General features: G+C 32.9%; 1 protein-coding gene across 1 annotated transcript; it reads left to right on the top strand.

The window, feature by feature from the left end:
* LOC140437819 (unconventional myosin-VIIa-like) lies at positions 1-15,554 on the top strand. The gene is made up of 11 exons (XM_072527580.1): positions 1-198; positions 5,138-5,398; positions 7,513-7,697; positions 8,582-8,928; positions 10,528-10,652; positions 11,099-11,834; positions 13,654-13,883; positions 14,043-14,351; positions 14,463-14,797; positions 14,957-15,143; positions 15,240-15,554. The coding sequence occupies exons 1-11, from the start codon at positions 172-174 to the stop codon at positions 15,537-15,539; spliced, it is 3,042 nt and encodes a 1,013-aa protein (XP_072383681.1). The 5' UTR covers positions 1-171; the 3' UTR covers positions 15,540-15,554.
* The last annotated feature ends 835 nt before the right edge of the window (positions 15,555-16,389 follow it).

The following is a 16,389-nucleotide window of genomic DNA, read 5'->3' as shown; positions in this document are numbered from 1 at the left end:
ATTATCGATATCTACAATTAAATATTATCAATAATCCTCTTGGGGAAGATAAGTTATTCGATAACTATGTGGGTTGATAGGAACTATTCAACTGAGAATATTAAGTGAAACACAAAAATAGGTTTCGTGTAAATATTTTGTGTGGCAGGCTGTTGGAAGGGGTTGGTCGAAATGGCGAACAAACCCCGCTTAGCGGTGGTAAGTACTTTGGATTGATTTCTTTCCTAAAAAAACAATTCAACGACAGGTTTATTTGCAGTGATGACTCATATATGTTTTTTTTTTCAATACAAAGGTTTATATTACCCAAATCGCTAAAGTCAAAACCATATTAGAAGATCGATATGTAATTAAGCGATGATCAGTGAGCCTCAAACAGTTGTTGCTCCAAAATTTAATTCCAATCACTTAATAAGTAAATTATGTATTTAATTTCCCATATTTTGTGTTCAGTCAGAATGTTGGATTTTGTTTTATTTTAGGCAAATGAAACGAATATAATATTTATTATATTATATAATATATTATTTATTACACACAATAAAATTTATTTTATTAATGGCATTTTAAATATAGTAATCATTTAGTTTACTATACTAATACTAAGCGGATACTGGAATGGAGACCAAGAGATGATGCTTACCGAAGCAGAGGTCGTCCACCAACACGTTGGACTGACGATCTAAAACGTTGTCATAGGAATTGGATGAAAGAGGCACAAGATCGAAATAGATGGAAAATTATGAGGGAGATCTATGTCCAGCAGTGGATAAGCGAAGATTGAATGATGACTAATACTATGCTAAATACTGACTACTAATTAAGATTACTAAATAAACTAAACAGGTCTTAAATTTAAATAAAATAAAACAAATATAATATTAAATTAATCAGTTTTATTTATTAATATTTCTGGTGATGTTTGCGTTTGCACATTGATGTTAAGTGAATAATAATTTTAATATAATAATAATCATAGCTTTAAATAACATTTTTCCTGATTGCCCATTTACGTACTATGTAATTCCCACTAAAATATTAAATAGACAAATATAAATTTGATGGTTATACGATCTTGACAGGTATGACAATGACAATACAAATTCTCAGTATATAGATCACTGTCGGTTTACTTCACAGATCACCTCTCCTTTACTTAATCTAAACCTCTTAAAAACCTACATCATTACAAAAATTAAAATGGTCGATTCTGCCTCAAATATATATTCGCACTATGTTTATAAACATTAAACATCAAACTCTTTGATTTTATTAAATCCTGTAATACAATATCCATGTCTCTCACCAACAATAAACAACAATATTTAAGTTATATTTTTGATTTCACGATAACCTACAACATAATAACGAATTACAATAAACACAATTTATTTTCCAGATAATCTCTTATTCGGTGCTTTATTTGGCAAATAAATATTTTACATTTTATCTGCCAATGATAGATTAATATTGTGGGGCAGCAATGAGAGAACAATTAACACCATTAATTAATAAAATTATAAAACACAATAAAATACCGGAAGAATGAAGATCAAGCGAACTAATTCTAATATTTAAAAAAAGAAGAGATAAAAAACAGCCAGAAAACTACAGAGGTATAAACTTGTTAAATACTACGCTAAAACTTACAACTAAAATGTTACAAGTACTAATTAATCAGAGGATAAGTTTAGCAGATGAACAACAGGGTTTTCCTAGTGGAAGATGATGTACAGATGCAATTTTCGTTATAAAGCAAATTACTGAGAAATCACTAGAGTATAATAGCATTCCTAGTTCTCCTAAATATTATAAAAACCATCTACCAAAACAACAAAATGGAAGTCAGAATAGATGGACAACTTACAGAACCCATAGAAATAGGCAGCGGAATAAGACAAGGGGATTCAAAGCCCATACTCTTCAATTTGATCATGGATGAAATCGTCAAAAGCGTTAACAAAAGAAGAGGATACAGAATGGGAAACAAAGAAATCAAAATACTTTGTTACGCAGAAGACGCAATGTTGATAGCCCAAGATGATAGTCTGCAAAGACTGATCCAAAGATTTAACATAAGAGCAAAAGAATTTAATATGACAATTTCATCTCAGATAACTAAAACAATAGTAGTCAGCAAAGAACCAGCCAGATATAAAATAGAAATTGATGTGGTATTGAACAAGTAATGGAAATAAAATACCTGAGAATTATACTGTCTAGCTATGGAGACCTGGACAAAGAAGTGAGATATTAAGTACAAAAAGCAAATAGACCTCCAGGATGCCTTAATAACACTATATGGCGAAACAGACACATTAACACTAAGATGAAGTCAAGAATTTATAAGGCCAGTGTAAAACCAACAATAACATATGCCTCAGAAACAAGACCCGACACAGCCACAACGAAAAGGCTACTGGAAACGGAAGAGATAAGAGGACCAAGAGGAATCACAGGAAATACGCTGAAAGATCGAAAAAGAAGTGAAGACATTAGAAGAAAATGTAACGTACAGGATATAAATGAATGGGCACAAAATAGAAAAAAAAATGGAATAACCATATAAGGAGAATGGAGGAGACCAGTGTCGTCAAAACAGCAAGAGATAAGTCACCAATCGGCAGAAGAAGTATCGGACAATCGCACAAAAGATGGAATGAAAACCTTCCATAGAGGTATTATTCCGACAATGAATAAGCAGGATTGCTTATAAAGAGGAAGAGGAAAAAGAAGAAGACGAAGAAGAAAAAGAATAACACATTTTATCTGTCAGATAAGATTATTCATGTCAGTTGGTAGTTCAGATTTCTTTCGTAGGTGGTGCTAGGTATTTAAATCTAAACTAACATAAAGCTTTAAATTATTTTGTTTATTAAATCTTATCTTAAAATTACAGCAACCAATATTTTTGTTAATTTTACAAAAAAATTAATCGTATTATTAATTCTACTAATATGTAATTAATATTATTAATTAAACGTGTCGTTTCAACAACAATATGTGGACTCACTAGATTGAAATGTCAGTTAATAGTTCAGATTTATTTCCTAGGTGGCGTAGTTACCCTACCGGACAAACAGTGTGAATTGTCGTCCTAGCCTTTTATATAGATAGATACGAAAAGATAATAGGCTAATCAATAATCTAGACATTATTTTATGCAAATCTATGATTGTGAAACCAGAAAATGTTTTTAAATACGTAAACTATTTGAATAGGTATATTTATTTGTCAACAAGCCACACATTATTCTATGCATTCTAAAGTGATTTATAAACGACAATTTTATAAATAAGGATAAGATTTTGGTAATCCACTCAAATCGATTACATTTAAAAAAAAAAGCAATATGAATTTCAATTCGCTTTTGCTAAATGATTTAATGCTTCAAATATCTAAGATAGCATCTTAACAAAAGATTTATAATTGGCGATTAAAATAATATGAGTTCATTGGTAATATTTTTAGATATTTGTTGATTGCATTTTATATTATGTCTACGATAGAACATTTTAATACAGAAAAATAAGGTAAAATAAGGTCTCTATTTTCTTTCGTATCTTTGATCCCTTCTTTTACAATTGTATCGTTCATATTTAGAACCTCGTTCTTCTGTTCTTTAGAACAGAATGCCCACGTGCTGATCCCAAGCCCAGAGAAAAGAGAAGGGTTGATGGGCCAGGTTAGCATCCTACCAATTTTAAAAGAAAACGAGTCTTAAAGAACCGATATAAAGCCTCCGAACCAGACGGAACCTAAGATGACGAACCACGCAAAGAAAAAGAAAGCGAGAAGTAAAAATAAGCTCACAATCAGATTAGCAACATGGAACATTACATTCTAATAAGAATAAAATCAAATAGGAGATATGTATATATCTCCAGGAGATTTCCATGTATACAATCTTCTTTTTGGTAGTTATTAGCTATTACAAATTCTTCCATCTGGCAGATTTGTATTAAACGGTCACCACGTTCATTTCTATTTCCTAAACCATATTCACCCACATATCCATCCACTCTTCCCTAGCCAACTTTGGCATTGAAGTCGCCTATTACTAGTGTAGTGTGATGTTTCATCATTGACTTTAAGACTTGCTCCAAATCATGGTAAAATAGTTCGATTTCGTCTTCATCTTTATCTGCCGTCGGAGCATAAACTTGAATAAAATGTACTATACCTTTCTTAGACTGAAGTTGTAATAATAAGATGAGAATAAGGAGTAAAACTGATTACAGAGTAGTTGATCTTTTTTGCCACTAAGATAACATACCTGAATAATACACGGTTCCGTTATTTGTAATTTGTTTGCCTGAACCTGGCCACTGTACATCACTTATACCTAGAACATCAAATTGGAAGTTTTCCATTTCAAGGAGTAAGTTCGCTAATTTACCACTTGCTATAGACTTATGACATTCCAGGTGGCTATTTTTAATGTCTGAAATGCACAGTAATTTCTCTGGTTTACGACCTGAGGGGTCCTGTGGTCCACAGCTATTCCTCCTCTGAAGGATCTTGGATTTCGTGGTCCATAATCACAATCAATAAGTTTGTTTACTCTTTTTATCATTTGCCATTCATGACTTTACTAGGGGTACTCTATGAGTCTGTAATGCAGGGATTCCCCGTGGCCTTCTAAACGATTCTATTCAGAAAAAGAAGAAAAAGGCCTCGTTATTTTATTCCTAGTAATATTCGTTACGTTTAAAGAAACCAGAAACATGGCTCTCGCTTCTAGGTACAGGGTTGGGCTTAAATGGTCAGAGGGTGGGAAGAAATTTCGAAAGAAATAAAAATTTCAACATGAAATTGAAAAAATATAAATCATATAGAAAAAAACATAATTTGATAGAAGATAATGATGATAAGTTATCAGTCAACCCTTGTTGCTAATTAAATTATTCAATGGAGTAGACGTTTTTATATTTCATTAGGAATAGAAATGGGTATCTTCCGGAACTTTTCTAACATATATTTAAGTAATTAGTATGGCCGTGGGTTACACTTAAAACTCATCTTGACAGCATATTTTATCATGATAATCAAAAGTATCTTTCTCTAGATTTACCGAACCTTTTTAATTATGTAAATTTAGTATGTTGAATAAACTAAAAACGTTGTAATATTTCAGGGTGAGTACATATGGGCAACACCAGTAACAAATGGAGAGTTCGACATCCCTATCGGAGGTAAAATCGTGGGTGTGGAAGCCAGTAGGGTTAGAATTCTGGACGATGATGGGAAAGAAAGTTACATTTCCAATCAGCAGGTTCGGCAGTCCATGCATGTGTCGTCCATTAAAGGAGTTGAAGACATGATCAATTTGGGAGATCTACAGGAGTACGCAATTTTGAGGAATTTACACAAGAGATACAGGGAGAAGCTGATATATGTAAGTATTCTTTAAGGTAAATATATTAATTTTTGATTTTTCTTCTTTCTTTATTTTTACACGAACTTAAAATCGAGTATTATCTTCTTCTGTGCCCAGAATTAGGCGTTGGTAGTCTTCATGACAATTTGTCAATACGTTTGTCGATTTTTTGCAGCAAGAATGAGTATCCTCCCATTGAGTATTACCTGTGATATAAAGTGTCTGGTACCTGTCATTGTATACTCTAAATATTTATGTTTTCTCTTTTTTATGATTCGTGTCAATAGCAAAAAAATAGGAAAATCTCCAACAAATACAGAAAGATTTCAAGACCGACGTATGGCATCTGCTGTTAAAAGAAATAAGGAAAGTTAAAAAAATAAAGCAAATAGAAGAAATAAGAAAAGAAATGATACTGGAATTCCTAGATCATCAGCATAGAGGTTCAAAGATTACGAAAAAAAAGTCTAACTCTAAAAAATTATATTGAGGTGTTTAAAAAAGAAAACAAGAGATTCCAAGCCAAGCTAGAATAAGCATAGAATAGACTATAAATGAGTGTAAAAATCTTATAAAGGGAATAATGTCATAGTTCAGGGCTTAACAGTCGATACAATGGACCCTACCACATTAAGTCAAGCAATGGGCGTTTTTTCCAATAAACTTTTACAGAAACAAGTAACAGTAACAAGAACGTAGTGAAACTAGGAGGAAATACGTGCCTAATAGAACTTGAAAATATGGTTCAGAAAAATATCAATTTATGGAAAGATCTAGAATTGGAAAAACAGCATTCAAAATCTAGAAACTGCTTTAAACCAATTATAAAAAATCAGACGTCTTAAGGAATTAAATTCGGCAAAGGAAAAGGTGAAGAACAAATAAGGAAAAAATTACCAAAGGAAGTTAAGAAGGAAAATAAGAACTTGAAATTTAGGAGGTACATACAATGAAGCAACTCTAAATGCCTTTCAAAAGAATTAGGTAAATGTTTTGTTTGCTTTTGTTTAAAAATCTTTTACTAGAAGATGTAAACTTTTACATATTTGTATACCACAAATAACAGAAAACAATATGAATTAAATTGTTTTGCTTCATAGCCATCAAAGTAGATGGTACCTTTGTACGCTTACCATTTGAGTGGAAAACAGTTAGGAGAGAATTGTTGATCTTTGTGTTTGATTTTGTATTCAGCCTCCGCATCTGATGAGGTCATGCTAGGCCAAAATGATGTCATAACGCAGTGGTGTTTACATATATATATATATATATATATATATATATATATATATATATATATATATATATATATATATATATATATATATATGTGTATATATATATATATATGTATATATATATATATATATATATATATATATATATATATATATATATATATATTAGAAGTGATTATTTCGACCAAAAAATAATTTATAAATACGTTCAAATTATCGGGTATAGTGGTCTATAATAAAAATCTTTCTTTTTTCTAAATTACTCAATATTTCGCTATTTATTTAAAAGCTTTCTCAGGAGTAAACTAAAAACAATTTGAACATTACAAAAAATGGCGTACAAATACATTTTAAAACACTTACAGAATTAAAAAGATTTCGCAAATAAAAACTGACATTGAAGTATTTGAAATATTGAATGTCAAGATTAAATTGTCTTAAGCACGTTCGTTACAGCTATACGATAAAAAATTAAAATTATTTCAAATGTAAAAATAAAAATAACAATAAAAGAAAAGTTAGAAGAATAATATTTAATTATTAAGGTTAGTTGTTATTAAAATGAATGTTGGCTATTTTTAATATTTATAAATTTTGTTCAATATGTTACAATATATGTTACTTAACTGTCCAGTGTCCGTTTTATAATTTAAAGTGTTTTTATTTTTATTAATGTAATACATTTCAAGAAATAATCTACTTTTGTAGTTATCAGTCTGTGTCAAAATGTGAGCTTTGTTATAGTCTAGCATATGACCAGTGTTTTCATAGTGTTCAACCACTGCGCAAGTATTTTTTCTCAAGCGGCAATCACTTTTATGTTGTGTGATGCGTTGTTTTAGCCATTGTGATGTTTGACCAATATAGCTATTTTGACAATAATGTTGTTTTTAGACTTACACGGGAGCCATGTTAGTAGCAATAAATCCTTACGAAATTTTGCCGATATATACAAACGCCGTCATCAATAGTTATCGAGACAAACGGATGGAAGATATGCCTCCCCACATTTTTGCAGTAGGAGACAACAGTTATAGCAATATGATAAGCACCAAAAGGGACCAGTGTATCGTAATCAGGTAAGTAAATAAGTATTAGGAAAGGAAATAAGAGCAAATATTTTTCACGCTTCCAATAAACAATCAACTAGGATGTGATAGCAGTTTTTCCGCAATCTCGTTAAAAACAAAACATCGGGTCACCCATAAAATATTAATTTTGAAGACTTAGTAGGTAGAGAATTTAAAAACTTCTCACCATCACTCTTACTTACTTAGTACTCTTACTTATCTTCATTCACGTAAATAATATATGAAAATTCGGAGAGACAGATCAATTTTTGATCAAGAGAAAGAAACCTTCAATCTCAGGACAGGCAAGTTACTTTTGTAATTCACAAGGAATCTACGTTCCTGTATTTGGCTGTATACCATATATTAAAATATTAATTAAAATCCTTTGTAAAAGGTATATATTTAAAAACCCAAACGGGCTGTGTTAGACAGAACATTTTCGGAATACATCATTCCATCATCGGTGTCTAGGAGTACATGAATGTAGCCACTAAATATATGGGTAAAAACCCATTAACAAATAATTAGTTACATTTGTTCGACATTATATCTTATAAATACTTATGATGTTAAAGTTACCGTTGGATTAGGTAACATGGCGACATATGACTCCACGTTGAAGTTGCAAGTCCTGAGACGGTATATATACCTTTTACAAAGGATTTTAATTAACTTTTGTAATGTTCGAACGCAGTTTTTTGGTAATTGTTAAAAATTTTTAATTGGCGACAAAATTAAACACCTAAAATCTTGAGAGGTAAAAATATTCATTTAAAGTCCCTTGAAAATACAATTTAAGTATATCTCCGAATTTTCTATACTATTTACAGGAATATAAATGTTACCGGTGGGAATCGTTTCAAATTGTCACCCTTTACCTTTATTTTTAGCGGGGAAAGTGGTGCAGGAAAAACAGAGAGTACCAAACTGATCCTTCAATACCTAGCTTCAACAAGTGCTCAACACAACTGGATAGAACAGCAGATCTTGGAGGCACATCCCATTCTAGAAGCCTTTGGAAACGCCAAAACTGTCAGGAACGATAATTCCTCACGTTTCGGGAAATACATCGACATAAAATTCAACAAAACGGGAGGCATAGAAGGTGCTGTCATCATTCAGTATCTTTTGGAGAAGAGTCGACTGATATCCCAAGCCGAAGGGGAAAGAAACTATCATATATTTTATAGTATGTTAGCGGGAATGACGAAGGAGAAGAAGAAACGTCTAGAATTGGGTGAGTTATGTCAATAGCGATCTATACAGAGATATAACGCATCTGACCCCATATTTTTGTTATTACTTTAGTTTCGGTTTCACCGAAAATACTCTCAACTTATTTAATTTAAATGGGACACCCTGTATATTTTGCAGATTAAAAGAAAAACTTGTTATTCCTTTTTCTTCTTCCTTCTTGTATGAAGGTTTTAAAGCCTGTTTCTTCATCAATATTAGCCTCCTAAATTGTTTAAATTATCGCACCATCTTTTTCTTGGTCTGCCAATACTTCTTCGTCCATTTGGTGACTTATCGCGTACTGTTGGTAGTATCCTATCTTCTTCCATTCTACTGATGTGTTCGTTCCACTTCTATTTCCGTTTTGTCACCCATCCATTTAAGTCTACTATATTGCATGTTCTTCTTATGTTTTCGCTTCCCTCTCTATCCAACAGACTTTTCCCTGATATTCGTCGAAGTATTTTCATCTCTGTTGTGTCTAGTAGTCGTCTCGGTTTAGATGTGTCAGGTCTTTTCTCCGTCGTGTATGTTAATATACGTCTAATTGCTGCTTTATAGATTCTTGTTTTTATGTCTTGTCTTAGATGATTGTTCTTCCAGATTGTGTCATTAAGATATCCCGCCGCTTTACTTGCTTTTAAGCATTGCTTTCGTACTTCTTCTTCAACACCTCCGTAACTAGTTATATATATTCCCAGATATCTAAACCTTGCTTCCTGCTTTATTATTTTCCAATCAATTTCGATTTTAAATCGTAGTGCGTATTTAGATGTAGTCATGCATTTGGTTTTTTCTGCTGATATTATCATATTGTATTTCTTGGCTGTTGTATTGAAGATGTGTGTTAATCTTTGGAGCTCGTCTTCTGTCTCGGCGATTAATGCGGCGTCGTCTGCATAACATGACCTTTACGTACTGCTTGTAATATTTCGTCCATTATTATACTAAAGAGAAGTGGGCTTAACGAGTAACCCTGTCTGGCTCCTCTTTGTACTGGTATTCACTGTGTTAGTTTTCCATTTATCTTTGTCTGTATTTGATTATGGAAGTAGATGTTTTTGATGGTTTGCATAATATTGATCGCTATGTTTCTTTCACACAGTAGGTGTAGGACGTCTTCGACTTGAATGCGATCGAAAGCCTTTGTCAGGTCTATAAAACATAGATATGTTGTGTTATTGTACTCGATTGCCTTTTCTGTGATTTGTCTTAGTACAAATACGGCATCTACACAGGATCTTCCGGATCTGACTCCTTGTTGTTCATCTGATAAAGTTGTTAGTTTATTGATTTTGTTGGTTAGGACTTTTCTGGTAAGTGTAAGTGCGGTGTTCAGTAGATTTATACCTCTATAATTGTTGGGGTCTTCTTTATCTCTTTTCTTAAACATTGGTATCATTATGCTGTTTCCTAATTCCTAATTCATATACACCAAATTGTCTAAAAGAAAATTGTTTAAACGAGAAATAAATCACTTTACAGGTGGTCTTAACTCTTTTGAGAAAACAGTTGTTGGTCAGATTTAAGTTTTTTTGTTTAATATTTCGTAATTCGGTACAGTTTGATATATTTTTATAATATATAATTTTCTTTATAGGTAACGCCGAATCATACGAATATTTGAGACTAGGAAAAACATTCACATGCGAAGGTAGAAACGAAGAAAAGGAGTGGTCCGATATAACGGCTGCTTTTAAAGTACTTAATTTTACAGAGAAGGAGGTAAGTTTGTTAAAAATTATTCTTGTGGTAGATCAAACATTGGTTTCTTTTATAATTTTTTTCTAATTTTCTTCTAATTGTTCTCTTCCTCTTTATCTGTCCAGCATTCAGTTCTGTTCATGATATCAATCATATATTAAACTGCCATAAGCTAGTCTTGTGGCAGTTTTATAAAATTTTCCTTGTATAGAAGGAACAATCTTCACTGTTCCAATTTCTGTTTTAAATCCCTTTCGTTTTAAATTTTTTATTTAATTAATAATATCTTTTGAATGCGAGAGCTCTAAATATTGAATCAATTAACATGAATATTAAATTTTTAGCATTGATTATTGCAAATGCAATTTCTCTATGGATCTTACATGAGTCCTTAATATAGGACATTAATTTCATGTCCCTTTTAGAACTTATAAGTAAAAATGTTTTAGTAGTTATATTCTTTCTAGGTTGAAGATGTTTTACAATTACTAGCAGCTATATTACATCTGGGCAACCTGAAATTCAAAAGCGGCCAGTCAGCTCATTCAGAAAGTTCAGAGCTAGCGGATGCGGCTACAGGAGAACGAATAGCCAGGCTACTAAGTGTTAATAAATTTGATCTGGGAGAATCGTTAACTAAAAGGACTATTTACGCACAAGGAGAGCAAATTGCTTCAACACTAACCAAAGAACAAGCTTCAGATTCACGACATGCCTTTGTTAAAGGCATATATGGACAGATGTTCATTTTCATCGTAGAGAAAATTAACAGTGTGATTTCCAATACTAAAGGGCCAAATAAAAGCAGTATCGGTGTACTAGATATCTTTGGTTTCGAGAATTTTACTATCAACAGCTTCGAGCAAACTTGTATCAATTATGCCAACGAAAACTTGCAGCAATTCTTTGTTCAACACATCTTCAAACTCGAGCAGGAATACTACAAAAAAGAGGGAATTAGGTGGGATAACATCACGTTTACTGACAACCAGTGTATTTTGGATATGATGGCCGTGAAACCAATGAGTATTTTTTCTCTCATAGACGAGGAATCCAAATTTCCCAAAGGTACGGATTTCTCGCTGTTAGCTAAGCTGCACAAACAACATGGCAGTAATGTCAGCTACTGCAAACCAAAAAGTGAGATGACGCCGGCGTTTGGTATAAAACATTTTGCGGGAGAAGTTTTTTATGATGTAGAAGGTAAGACGTTTTATATTACGTACATATTTTTTTCTAGGAAGCCATTTATTATTAGCCACAAAAATTCTAAATATTCTCCCGGATAAACCTCGTCAAAATTAGATTGTACATAAAAAAAGAAAATAATTTTAAAATCCAAAGGTTTTTCGAAATTCGTACCACAAGGTCTGGCAATTAAGTTTCAAGACCATTGGTACCTACCGTATACATGACATACGTTATCCAACAAATTTCAGTTTTATTTAAATATTTCTTTTCTTAGCACATATAAATAAATACAAAAATTATTTTGAGAACTCGCGAGATATTAACAGAAAATGTACTCATTTTTTTTTATCATAATCTTAAACACAGCCGAGAAAAAGTTGCCCCGGAAAAGTTCAAAATTGCCCACCTATTTTAAATTCACTGTACGTCAATAGGACTAGACAGCAGTGCTTAGCTTTTACCGTTGATTGAATTCAACGCTTTTACCCTAAAAAAACTACAAAAACGTGTTGAAATTTCTTACCTTACTACCAGCGTTACACTTCAGTCAGGCAGGTTAGATCACACTGGCCTTAATTTCCGCATGTTTCTTAGTGCGCGCGTAAACGTCTGTGGTACTTTGCTATGTTGCCAAGTATTTTTTACAAATATTATAACCTTTACATATAATAGCCGACAGCTGGAAAGAACTGAAGACGATGATCGATAAGCTTCATACGGAATCCATAAAAAAAGGACTGAAAATGAATCTGAGTAAAACTAAGCTAATGTCGAATAAAGATGATCAACCGACGATAACCATCTAAGGAACAAAAGTGGAACATGTAGAAGAATACATATATCTGGGTCAGAATATCAAGGTAAACAAAGAAAACCAAACTACCGAAATAAGCAGACGAGTAAGAATGGGATGGGCCGCATTTGGAAAACTCTCATACATACTGAAAGACAAAAAGATACCCCAAAACCTTCGAACCAAAGTGTTCGATTCTTGTATCCTTCCCGTTCTCACTTACGGAGCTCAAACCTGGACATTCACAAAAAAGAACATGGACAAGATTCGAAAAACTCAGCGAGCCATGGAACGACAGATGCTTGGTATCTCACTAATAGATCGGCAAACGAACGAAGCAATCCGGAACAAAACAAAAATAAAGGACGCCGCGAAACAAGCAGCTAAATTAAAATGGAAATGGGCTGGACACAACGAACGTCTCGAAGATGGTAGATGGAACAAAGAAGTCGGAAACTGGCGACCGTACGATGCGAAGAGACCAAGAGGAAGACCTCAAATGCGCTGGAGCGACGATATCAAAAGAGTCGCAGGACCAATGTGGAAACGCCTAGCACACAACAGGGAGGAATGGCGAGAAATGGGAGAGGCCTTTATTCGACAATTCGGATAGAAAAAGGGCTATAAAAAAAAATAAATAACCTTTACAATGGGCAAAGTTGAAGCCACTGGGCAAAGTAGGCCATGTTTACGGTATAATTTTAACATTTTTTTATAATTTTTCATTTCCCGCCTTCAATATACTCTTTATTTATCGATATATGTAACTTTGAAAAGCAGTACTTCAAGCTATCTTCATTCATCTTTTAAAATTCACTCTAACTGGATAGTGATGACTATTAATGTGCTCCAGGGTTGCTTTAGTAGATTTTATGTATTTTTAAAGAGATGTGGTCAAGCAAAATGAAAGTAATTTGATACCAGACAATTCTACCTTCTCCGTTCACAAGTGATTTCCAAGTGTGTGTGTGTGTAGCCTTCTAGGATGCCTGCTGATGTATATATACTTACGTGATTAATAAAATCTATCATTTTCAGGATTTCTGGAGAAAAACAGGGACTCCTTCAGCCAAGACTTGAGAAACCTTTTACTCAGTTCGCAGAATCCGATGTTCAAAGATCTATTTAAAAACGAGCAAGATAATAAACTCAAGAAGACACTCTCGTCTCAATTTAGAACTTCTTTAGACTCGTTGATGAAAACTTTGGAAACTTGCCATCCGTTTTTCGTAAGATGCATTAAGCCGAATCATCACAAGAAGCCTCAAGTAAGTTTGTTTATTATAGGATGGTGTTTTTCGCCTAAGATTTAAGTCCCATACATGATCTTTGTTTTTTTATTTCCCTGAATTATTACTAGTGCTTTTTCTTTATCATTTTTGTAGTACAAAGTATTAATTTTCACTATAATCTCACTTATATTTTAGGATTTCGATAAAGTACTTTGTACTAGGCAACTCCGTTATTCTGGCATGATGGACACCGCAAAAATACGTCAAGCCGGATACCCTATCCGCTATAGTTACATAGAATTCGTCGACCGGTTTCGATATTTAGGCAAAAACATAAAACCGTCTACAAAAGGCGACTGCAAAAATTCGGCGGAAAAGATTCTGTCGGAAGTTTTCAAAGAAGAAAAACTCTACCAGTTAGGTAATACCAAAGTTTTCCTCAAACAACACGAGCACGACCATTTGGAGCATCAACGAACTCTTGTTTTGGATAATTCAGTAAAGGTAAGTAATTACAGCAGTTATTATATGTTAAATATAAAAGCCAAGCGTTGAAGAGAACTGATAAACATATAAAAACGAGAGGATCCAATGAGTCAAATCATTTTTTTTTAGATCCTTCAACGAGCAATTCGTGGATGGGTCCACAGACGACGATTCCTCAAAATGAAGAAAGCTGCGTTAGTCATTCAAAAGTACTTTAGAGCTAGAGGTTACCGAAAGAAATTCTTGATCATGCGTAACGGATATAAGAGACTGCAAGCTTGTATAGCTTCTAGACAACTGACGTTTGCTTACGTTAGGGTCAAGAAAAATATCACTACCATTCAGGCTAGATGTAGAGGCTTTTTGTCTAGGGACAAGAGTAAAATGGGTAAGATATACGCTATTGTGAAACAGAGAAGGATAGATGAAAAGATATTGCAGAAACAAGGAGTGAAAGAGTATAAGTAAGTATTTTCTGTTATATAAATTATATATACATATATATATATATATATATATATATATATATATATATATATATATATATATATATATATATATATATATATATATATATAATATACTATTAACAATATTACAGCATGAGTACATTTATATTTCAGATACGAAGCTGAAGCTAAGATGAAAATGCAACTTGCTCAACTCGACAGCGATTACGCTGCTAAACTTAAGAATGAAGAGGAGATGCAACAAAAACTCAGAAGAGAAAAAGAGGCAAAAGAAAAGGAAGATGGTGATACGATTGAAGACGCGTTTAAATTTTTGGAACAGGTTCATGACAAAAAGGAGGCAAGTATCGTTGTTAATTTTATCTTTTTCTTATTGTCTTCTATTATATATCTTATATCTTATTAGTGACACTTATTTATAATGTTTAACTCGTAGATAATGACTCCTACTCTTGAAAATGAAAAACAGATACACGTTGATTTCAACGAGTATAGCTTTAGCAAATATGCTGCAACCTATTTTTCGAGTTCAGTCAACTACCAATTCTCCAAGAAACCACTTAAGGAGTCTTTACATTACCTTCCCACTCCCGACGATGTTATTGCCGCTCAAGCCATATGGTTGACCATTCTCAGGTTTATGGGAGATTATCCTGAGCCCAAATATGATTCCATTAAAGGTGAGATGAGATTTGTATACTCGATTTGGAATTGCATGTTAGCACAGTTTTTATAACAGACTATTAAGATGGTTTTTAAACAAAAAGCAAAAAAAATCCCAATTTTTTCTTAAAATGCTTTGTACATTTTCTTATTATTTCATACTATTCTGTCAAAATGTTTTCTTTCTTATTGGTTTGTATTCTAGTCTGATTTTGTGTATTTTTTGGTAGACTTTTCTTGTCTCTTCTGATTATCTTAGTTCCTGTACTTTTCGAAGTTACTTCAATAACTTGCGCTTTTTGTCTTTGTAACTTACCACTCGAGAAGTTGGAAATAGCAGGACAATTCTCTGACTTTCCGTGTAGGAGATGTGTATCTAGCCGACTGTGACTGTCTGAAGACATAGAGAATACAAGAATACCGTTATAACAGTGTATTGATACCAATTCATACATGGAAGGTTTGACGAATTCTTCTCCTTTCTCCGTTTATTTATATATTCGGCATCTCAATTCATCAAAGCCGTAGCAAAACTCTTTCGAAACGTTTCGGTGATCGTCGTTATAAAAATATTTTGTTTCTTATGCCTATTATGTTGATTTTCATCATCGTCATCATCCAGCCTTCATTTATCACGTCCAACGTGTAGGTGGTCTTCCGCTACTACGTTTGTCTGCTCTTAGCTCTCGATTTCTAATTTTGCTCGTCCATCGTGAGTCATGTATTCTCGCTACATGGCCTGCCCAGTTCTATTTCAGTTCCGCCATGCGTTCCATAACATCAACAGTAAGGGAGACCGGAGTTTGTTGACTTATTTTTTCAATAATTAATTTTTACTAATTTATTTTTTGCATCCTGTTAAATTCAAGTATGTCAGCTGATTCTATACTCCTAGAGGTATTGTACACTCTGAGATAGCGCGT

The sequence above is a fragment of the Diabrotica undecimpunctata genome, chromosome 3 (genome assembly GCF_040954645.1).
Source record: "Diabrotica undecimpunctata isolate CICGRU chromosome 3, icDiaUnde3, whole genome shotgun sequence".
In the NCBI taxonomy this organism is placed as follows: domain Eukaryota; kingdom Metazoa; phylum Arthropoda; class Insecta; order Coleoptera; family Chrysomelidae; genus Diabrotica; species Diabrotica undecimpunctata.
The sequence above is the reverse complement of the archived record's forward strand: the minus strand, read 5'-3'. Positions and strand labels throughout refer to the sequence as shown.

Coding starts and splice junctions, on each gene's coding strand:
- LOC140437819 (XM_072527580.1), top strand. CDS start 172: ATGGCGAACAAACCCCGCTTAGCGGTG. Junction 11,835..13,653: donor AGTTTTTTATGATGTAGAAG/GTAAGACGTTTT, acceptor TATCATTTTCAG/GATTTCTGGAGAAAAACAGG. Junction 15,144..15,239: donor AGGTTCATGACAAAAAGGAG/GCAAGTATCGTT, acceptor TTTAACTCGTAG/ATAATGACTCCTACTCTTGA.